At 53.2% G+C, this 9,022-nt stretch overlaps 1 protein-coding gene across 1 annotated transcript in view; it reads left to right on the top strand.

Annotated features, from left to right (window-relative positions):
- Positions 1-2,058: 2,058 nt before the first annotated feature.
- The window catches only part of GALNT16 (polypeptide N-acetylgalactosaminyltransferase 16), a 95,851-nt gene continuing 88,887 nt past the window's right edge, over positions 2,059-9,022 (top strand). The window contains exon 1 of the mRNA XM_003797365.3: positions 2,059-2,554. Coding sequence (XP_003797413.1) covers positions 2,378-2,554 — 177 coding nt within the window. The 5' untranslated portion in view covers positions 2,059-2,377. The remainder of the gene's footprint in view (positions 2,555-9,022) is intronic.

Below are 9,022 nucleotides of genomic sequence, written 5' to 3'. Positions count from 1 at the left end.
GGGCCCAGGCTGGATTCAAACCCGCCACCTTAGGTGTATGTGGCTGGTGTCTTAGCTACTTGAGTCACAAGCGCCAAGCCTTGCCTGGTTCTTTTAAGACCAACGACAACTAGATACACATAGACCAGTCTGGGATGAGAACAGGCTTTCACAGGGCTGACTTTGACCTCCTGAGAGCCTTTGTGAAAGTGGGGGCACCAAGAGGGCAGTTCTCTGACATTTTCTTGGTTGAGCTGAGATGCCTGTGGAGCCTGGTTTCTGAGGAGCAAGGTCTTCCCTGGCATCGCACAGATGACGTGATCACTGGATCTGCCCCATCATTCCTGTGGAGACCAGGCAGTGGCTTGACAGTGGTATTCTCCATCTATGCAAATGGACCATGGCCGGCCCCTACCTAACGCAGCTTGATTAAACTCTCCAGGCAAGAGGAACCTGGGAGAGCAAGGCTGGCCTGCAGCGTCTCTACATCCTCACCCCTATTGTTTGTGACTGCCACACAGCTCATGCCTCAAACTCCCTGTCACTTTTGTAGACCCTTTGTGATACCTTTTCTTAGTGCATTCTCTTCTTTTAAGGGTCACATTCCTGGTTGGGCCATTTTTGGACTTGTTCAAATGTTCTCTTGATTAGTTTTCTGTGTGAGGGTGTCATAGTTGCAGTGATGATCCTGGGTTTTCTGCAGCAAAAAGTCAACTAGGGTTTTCTTTACCTCACTTCAACAGAAATGTATCAAGCATCTACTACATGTGTGAGAGAAATGGAGTAGTATCACTTCATTTCACTTCTGTGCCTCAGGGTGATGCTAATGGGATGGTTGGGGGAGGGCAGGATGCTGTGACATCAGTTTGCCTGATTCCGCTTCATTTGGAGGCCTGGCCCTGTCTGGGTCTTTAGAGAGGCCAGGTGTCCAGCAGCACTAATAGAAAGCAAACTCCTTGTCACCTCTTCCTCCTGTATTCAAGGACCTCCTGAGTCCAGACTGAGACTTGGCCAACCTCAACTCCTGCCAAAACCTTCACAGCATCCTGGACACCCTGCAATGCCTAGCAGCGCTCTCTCTTGAAGACTTCAAGTGCTTCTATCCTCTGGACCTTTCCATGGGCTATTCCTGCAGTCCCCACCCTCTCCTCCCTTCTTTCTTCCCTGCCTCTTAAGGACTGAGCCAACGGATTTATCCATCTTCTCTGAGACCACCTTGCATAAATTATTTCTTCCTCTCTGATTCTTACTTTGTTATTATTTCACCTAAAACTAATCTGGCTTATCTTGCTTTCTGCCTGGAATGGGAGTAATTCACACCTGATCCTCAGTGCCTTCAGGACTGGGGCAGAGTCTCCAGGATGTTTGTGTTTTGCACTTTGTCAAAAACTGTCAGATGGACAGATGGCTTCTAGACTGGGCTCTGCCCACTAATTAGCCCCGTGGTCTCAAGAGAATCGTCCAGCCTCCCTGGCCTCTCTTCCTTCTGAAGAAATAATGGTGATGATACCTTAGGGTTGTCCAGGGTACAATGAGGCGGAGCAGGGAGAAGCCTCAAGAAATCTGGGAGCCCCAGGCCAATGAAAGCTGTAGAGTGGTAGTACTCCCTTTCTCCTTACCGCGAGTGTGCGGCAGCATCGTTTCCTCTTCGCTCTCCCGGAATGTCAAGTGCACCAGCTTCCAATCCCTCCGTGGGGCGGGCTCTTGAGCATCTCGGAATCCCAGGCTGCGGAGGATTCCAGTGTAAACTCAGGACTCTCCTCCCAGTCCTGCCGCTGCTTCCCAAGGACTCGCCGCACACACCTTGAACCCCGCGCCAGAGCGCAGTTCAGAGCGCAGCCCGGAACTGCAGCTCCGCGGCGCGGGCCCAGGTCGGGGGTCGCGCGTTTCCAGTCGGTGACTCAGAGCCGCTTAGTCTGGAGGTGGGGGTGGGTAGGCGGGACAGCAGCCGGAGGCAGCCACTGGGCGTTCGGTCACTGAGCGGTGGGAACCGAGGCTGGTTCTGGCCAGTCGCCATTCCGCCGCGGGCGTCCGTCTCGCTGGGTTGCCGGAGCAGGAGGAAGGCCCGCACCGCCTCCTACCCGGCGCGCTCTTCCGCCGCTGCACCGCTGCGGGGTCGGTTGGCCGGCGGTGGCTGGAGAGCGGGATCCGCTCTGCGCGCGAATGAATGGGCGTCCGGGGCACGCGCGCGCTCGGGGCTGAAGGGCATTAGGACCGTGAGGATCGCTCGGCGCTCCTGTCTCTCCTATCACCCCCCCCCCAACCTTTCTCCTTTTTCTGCTCTGCAGGACTGAGCAGCCAGGCGCGAGCGAAAACAAACAGCTGGGGCTCCGAGCGCCCCCGCGGCCCCAAGAGTACGCCGGCCCCGGCCCCCATCCAGGGCGCCTGTCCGCCTACAATGAGGAAGATCCGCGCCAATGCCATCGCCATCCTGACCGTAGCCTGGATCCTGGGCACTTTTTACTACTTATGGCAGGACAACCGAGCCCACGCAGCATCCTCCGGCGGCCGGGGCGGGCAGAAGGTCGGCGGAAGGCCGGAGCAGCTCCGTGAGGACCGCACCATCCCGCTCATTGTGAGTAAGCCCCGCGCCCCGGGCGGCTGGCAGGGGAGCAGCGGCGCGCGTCCTGCCCCCGAGTGGCGACCGAGGGCGCGGGGCCCGGCAGGGGGCCGAGTGCCCGCTGCGCGGGCCGGCTTTGTATATGTTGGAGCATTCCTGCCCGTTGTTATGGCAACCTCTGCGGGGCTGCTGGGGCCAGGGCGCACTGACGATGGGAGGGTGACAGCGGGTGGGGGCTGGGATAAAGTGCTGCAAGTTTGGTGGGCCCGGCGCGCGCGCGACTAGGAACGTGGCGGCTCTCCCGGCTCTGCGCTGCGGGGGCCGGGGGCTGGGGGACTGCTGGCGCCTTGCCGGCCCCGGAAGGCTGGACCTCGCACGCAGCTAGCCGGCGGTGGGAGCCACTAGCAGCTGAGCGCGTGGGTGGCGGTGCGCACCCCTTCTCTAGCCTCCTGGGGGCAAAGGACAGGGGGCTAGAGCGCAGATAGGGAAGGCTTTCTATGCGCTGCTCCTTGCTTCGCGTCCCCTTTTGAGCTTGGGTCAACTTGAACCAGCTTCTTCCTCACGGACACCCCGCACCCCCAGAGCTCTCTGGGTACTCGCCCTCTACCCGCAACATTAGGGTCCACTACTACTAGTAGGCAGGCGGTGACCACATTCGGGCTTGGCCATTCCCTCGCATGAGGTGAGCCCCGTGACATCTAAGCTAGCGGGGAAACAAAGGCGGCGTGCTATGATGGGGCCCTTGGCACTTCGGGGACCCAGGCGGGAGCGTGCGGAGCCCCTGACGTCCTGCAGGGGGCGTTCCTGTCGCTGCCTTCACTCGGCCGGAGGGTGACAGCTTGGTGTGGCCACGCAGGGGCCGGCACCTGTTGAAGCGGGAGGCTCTGGGAGCTGCCGAGAGCGCTCTCCGCTGGGCGCGTTCTTCCGACGGGGGCAGGTGGTGGACAAGAGCTTGGGGCGCCCCTTGGGAGGGACTGCTGCATGAGGGCGGCCTGGCCAAACAAGGACCAGGAGCCAGAGAGCAAAGAGTGGGGCGGGGCTGGGGTGGGGATGATTCCGACATGAAAAAATATGGGCCTGGAGGAGGACAGGGGAGGACCGCCTGGAGGGGCGGGTCACAATGCCTGAATCTTGTGTAGAATCCAAGATACTAGTCCTGAATCCCAGGAATATGGGGAGAGTCACTGGGGAATGCCCTCTCCTATTCCCATCCTGCCCCAGTTTCTGTGTCCCCTGCAGAGGGACCATTATTTCCAGGCCTTGGCTGAGGAGACCTGGGGAGGGGAGGATGAGGTTGTAGGATTTGTCCTAGATCCCAGTCTGGATGAGCTCTCTGGGGGCAAACCTGATTGAGTATCTTGTTCCCTTCTGGGTATGGGACCTGTTCCTAGGATACTGTTTCCAAAGCACTTGTGGCTGCTTGTACAGAAAGACTGATGAGGAAAATCCTCCTGTGCTGAGTCCCCCGGAGTGGAGAGCAGGGAGGACTGACAGGTGGGAGCTGGAACTAGACAAACCAATGGAGGCCCCCAGGACCCCAGGGAGCTTCCACCCCAGGAACTCGAAAAACACACCAGGAACTCTCACTTTTTTTTTTTTGAGACAGAGCCTCAAGCTGTCCCCCTGGATAAAGTGCTATGGCATCACAGCTCACAGCAACCTCCAACTCCTGGGCTCAAGTGAGTCTCCTGCCTCTGCTTCCCAAGTAGCTGGGACTACAGGCACCCACCACAACGCCTGGCTATTTTTTGGTTGCAGCCATCATTGTTGTTTGGCAGGCCCGGGCTGGATTTGAACCCACCAGCTCAGGTGTATGTGGCTGGCGCCTTAGCTGCTTGAGCCACAAGCGCAGAGCTGGAACTCTCACTTTTTAAGAGGACCAACCCTGGTCTCAGGAAAGGCTAGTAGCTGCAGGGACAAGGCAGGCTGGCCAGAAGCTCTGTGCCTCTTTCTGGTGAGGTGATGGGAGGAGGTGTGAGCTAGAAAGGGAGGAAAGGAGAGAGCACAGGGAAACTGCTGCTCAGAGCCTCTGCTTCAGAACTCTGAACCCTGAACCCTGACACCCCTGCCCTGGAGGACTGAGAACTGGGGGCTGTGGGCAGTGCCAGTGAACATCCTCTTGCCCCTCCCTATTCCCACAGAGTTTGACTTGCTGCAGATGAGAAGAGGAAGCTAAGTTTAAAGTGCCAAGGAGGATCAGGGAAATACCTGGGAGCCCAGAGGTAAAGGTGCAGGAGGAGGCTCGGCGCCTATAGCTCAACCGGCTAAGGCGCCAGCCCCGTACACCTAAGGTGGCGGGTTCGAATCCCCAGCCCGGACCCGCCAAACAACAATGACGGCTGCAACCAAAAAATAGCCGGGCGCTGTGGCGGGTGCCTGTGGTCCCAGCTACTTGGGAGGCGGAGGCAGGAGACTCGCTTGAGCCCAGGAGTTGGAGGTTGCTGTGAGCTGTAATGCCACGGCACTCTACCCAGGGGGACAGCTTGAGGCTCTGTCTCAAAAAAAAAAAAAAAAAAAAAGGTGCGGGGGGAAGGGGAGGATGGGAGTCCTGGGGAGCCACTTAGGGGCACAACCAGTTCTCTCTCTGTTCTTAAATGTAAGTGCTGTAGGTCTGTTCCTCCTGCGTTGGCCCCCAGCCACACGCTGGCTTTGACACTCACTGCCTTGCATTGTCGTCCTGTCTTTGAGTTATTCCACTTCTGTGTGATTTTCAGGGACTATGCTAGAAACTCCTTGCATCCCCACACTGTTACACAGCAAGACTTCTTAAAGGAATAAAATAGGATTTTTGCCCATTTCTGGCATCAGTCAATGAATGGCCCAATGTTCACATTCCCTTATTGCCAGGTCCAACCTGACTAAGTAAGGAGGTCAGGGAATGCATATTCAAACTTCTCTAGGAGTTGAACCTTTTATCAGCTTAAAAGGGGCAGGTGCAGCCAAAGAGTTGCTTTCTGCCTGAACTTTGTGGTAACTAATCACTATCTTTGCTATTCTGAAACATTTCTCTACTTATGAAATTGAGCCAGGACGATACATGTGGATTCTTAGATTCTTAGAGAGTGATGTGGCCCGCTTTGCTGTCAGAGGCTAGGCAAATTCAGACAAGCGTCATCATCACTCCCTTGGGGAATGAGAGAGCTGAGCTGGGAAAGGGAGGGTCTGTAGCCTAGACCAGGCTCTTTTTACAATGTCTGGGCTATTTGAAGCCAGCCAAATTGCTTCTGGACCTTGGAGACGCCTGTTTGGCATTATGGGGTGTCGGCATGGCAACTGTAAGGCCAGATTTCTCAGAGAGGTCCTGATTTTTAATATTCTGTCCTGCTGTCAGTCTATGTGTCTCAAATTTTAATGTGAAAAATTTGGTTATTGAATCTGTAAAACTAAAGGGAGATACTGATTCTATTCCTATCTGGCTGCTTATGATGCAGCAAGGGTTTTGATTTTTCTGTGCTATACTTCATGGGCATGGCCGTGGATTTGGTGGTAGCCCCTTGAATCTACATTGATGCATGCTGGCACAGAACAGCAGCCAAAGTGGGAGGTGGAGCAGAGACAGCTACCCCTGAGTTTTCTGGCCTTATAGTCGGGGAAAGCATTTGTGATGGTTGTGTTTAGGGTTTGGGATTCAGCTTTCCATACGTCAGTTCTCTTACAGGCATGGGTGGGAGAGTAAGATGTTACATGGAATTTGATTTTACATTTTGGGCAAGACTTTTCCTAAACTGGAGTTTCTTTTCTTTTTGAGATGGAGTCTCACTGTGTCTCCCAGGCTAGAGTGAAAGGGTATCATCATAGCTTACAGCAACCTCAAATTCCTGGGCTCAAGTGTTCCTCCTACCTCAGCCTCCTGAGTAGCTGGAACTATAGGTGCCCACCACCACGCTCACCTAATTTTTTCTATTTTTAGTAGGGATGGGGTCTAACTCTTGCTCAGGCCAGTAAACTGGAGGTTCTTATCCTGAAATTGGGATATTTTTTCAGGATATTTTGTCCTGAGTGACCATGGATAAAATACTTCCCATGTCTAGATCTTGGTTGTTTTGTGGGTAGAATTTTGGGTTAAATGATTTATTTGCAAGGTTTGTTGATTCTTAGGTAAGCAGATGACAGTTTCATTTCCAGAAATAAATAAATAGCTTTAAGGGAGTTCTCCCGAAAGGTGTTCCATGGTTTATGCTTGCAGAGGGATGTGGCCTTGCCAGAGAAGTTGCCACAGTAACCCTTCAGGCCTTGCAGGGAGAGAAAGGGACACAGATGATGGCTTTTCTAGCACTGTTCTCCGAGAGCAAAAGCTTTGATAAGATCTGAATGAGTGCATATTTTATTTATAATGTTTGCATTTTGGAGCTGTGGGAATTTGATTTGCCTAAATGACAGAAAATGATTTTGTGTTTAATCCGCCTAGGGGCCACACTTGAGAAAGAGAGTGGGGAAGGAGAAGCACAAACACCCCCAGTTCCCTTTGCCAAAAAGTTCAGATTTAAAGGGCCTCATTTCCTGTCAATGGGGTCTGTTCATGGGCCATTTTGAGACCTGTTTGTGAGACATGGGGACAGCCCAGGGGCTCCCAAGTTGGTGGGGCCCCTGACAGCCCAAGAGTCTTTCTGGAAGGCCTGAGGCCCAGGGGCACAGGATTAGCTGCTCTTCTCCTGGCGGGTCCTTATTGCTGTGCTGTAACAGCACTCCCCCCACCAGCTGCTCCAAGGGCTTTGGGAGTGTGGCTTCCTTCTCTGATGGCTGTGTTTGTCAGCTCTGTGAGCAGAGGACGTTCTCAGATCTGGAAATGCCATTTAACATAGATGCAGAGAAGGGCACTGGTGGGCAAGATCAGGCCAAGTTGCCCAGGGGACCATCTTGCTGTAATGGAAGAAACTGCCTGAGGTCAGAGGGGAGCCTATGACTGAGGTGTTCATTACGGTTACAAGATTAAAGATTTATACCCCGTCTGCTTCTTGAGAAGACCTTAAGCTCCTTCCCCTGAATGGTGTGGCAAGAATACAAGGAGGCTAAACAGACTTAAGGCTCTTCTGGAAAGGAGCAGGAGAACTGAGTTTTCACATACTGAGTCAAATTATGATTACCCTTGGGCACTAAATTCAGTTCATTTAATCAGACAGTGCACTTGCCTGGCACAGTCACAGACTTTGTGGATAGCACACTCGGAAAATGGTTTCAAGTGCTGTAGTCTCTGCTCTGAATGCTGTGGTCTTTGATCTGTACCTGCCCAGCCTCCACCATTGCTGTATATTTTATTGTAGTTAAGCTGGCTGTGTTCATTGGATGTTGGGTGCAGTGTAACAGTTCTGCAATCTTTACCTCGTTGAATCCAAACCACCTAATGAGATAGGGTTCCATTATTAGGTTCAGCTAACATTTGAGTAAACTGAGTCTTACCCATATTCTGATAATGAGTAAGTGCATTTGAAACTAAGTATTTCTGACTCTAAAGCCCATGCTCGTCTTCCTTCCCCTGGAGCATCTTCCAGGCCAGATCCAAGTCTGATTTATCAGTGTGTCTTTCCTGGGGCTCCTGGATCAGCACTTTGCTTTGTATTCACTCTATAAACATCTGTTGCAAAAATCAAAAATGTAAAAAGCCATTCAAAGCAAAATGTTAGCAGAGCAAAGTAGGATTATGAGTAATCCCCCCTTCCATCTTTTATATTTTTCTCTATATTTTTTATAAGTGCTATTAACATTATAGTGACATGACCAAAAAGGATAATTATTTTTATTTTTATTTTTTTGAGACAGAATCTCACTATGTCACCCTTTGTAGAGTGCTGTGGCATCACAGCTTGCAACAACCTCAAACTCTTGGGTTCACATGGTTCTCTTGCCTCAGCCTCCCAAGTAGCTGGGACTACAGGCACCCACCACAACGCCTGGCTATTTTTTGGTTGCAGCCATCATTGTTGTTTGGCAGGCCCGGGCTGGATTTGAACCCACCAGCTCAGGTGTATGTGGCTGGCGCCTTAGCTGCTTGAGCCACAAGCGCAGAGCTGGAACTCTCACTTTTTAAGAGGACCAACCCTGGTCTCAGGAAAGGCTAGTAGCTGCAGGGACAAGGCAGGCTGGCCAGAAGCTCTGTGCCTCTTTCTGGTGAGGTGATGGGAGGAGGTGTGAGCTAGAAAGGGAGGAAAGGAGAGAGCACAGGGAAACTGCTGCTCAGAGCCTCTGCTTCAGAACTCTGAACCCTGAACCCTGACACCCCTGCCCTGGAGGACTGAGAACTGGGGGCTGTGGGCAGTGCCAGTGAACATCCTCTTGCCCCTCCCTATTCCCACAGAGTTTGACTTGCTGCAGATGAGAAGAGGAAGCTAAGTTTAAAGTGCCAAGGAGGATCAGGGAAATACCTGGGAGCCCAGAGGTAAAGGTGCAGGAGGAGGCTCGGCGCCTATAGCTCAACCGGCTAAGGCGCCAGCCACGTACACCTAAGGTGGCGGGTTCGAATCCCCAGCCCGGACCCGCCAAACAACA

Source organism: Otolemur garnettii, unplaced genomic scaffold (genome assembly GCF_000181295.1).
Source record: "Otolemur garnettii isolate 467f Iridium unplaced genomic scaffold, OtoGar3 scaffold00115, whole genome shotgun sequence".
Lineage (NCBI taxonomy): Eukaryota > Metazoa > Chordata > Mammalia > Primates > Galagidae > Otolemur > Otolemur garnettii.
The sequence above is the reverse complement of the archived record's forward strand: the minus strand, read 5'-3'. Positions and strand labels throughout refer to the sequence as shown.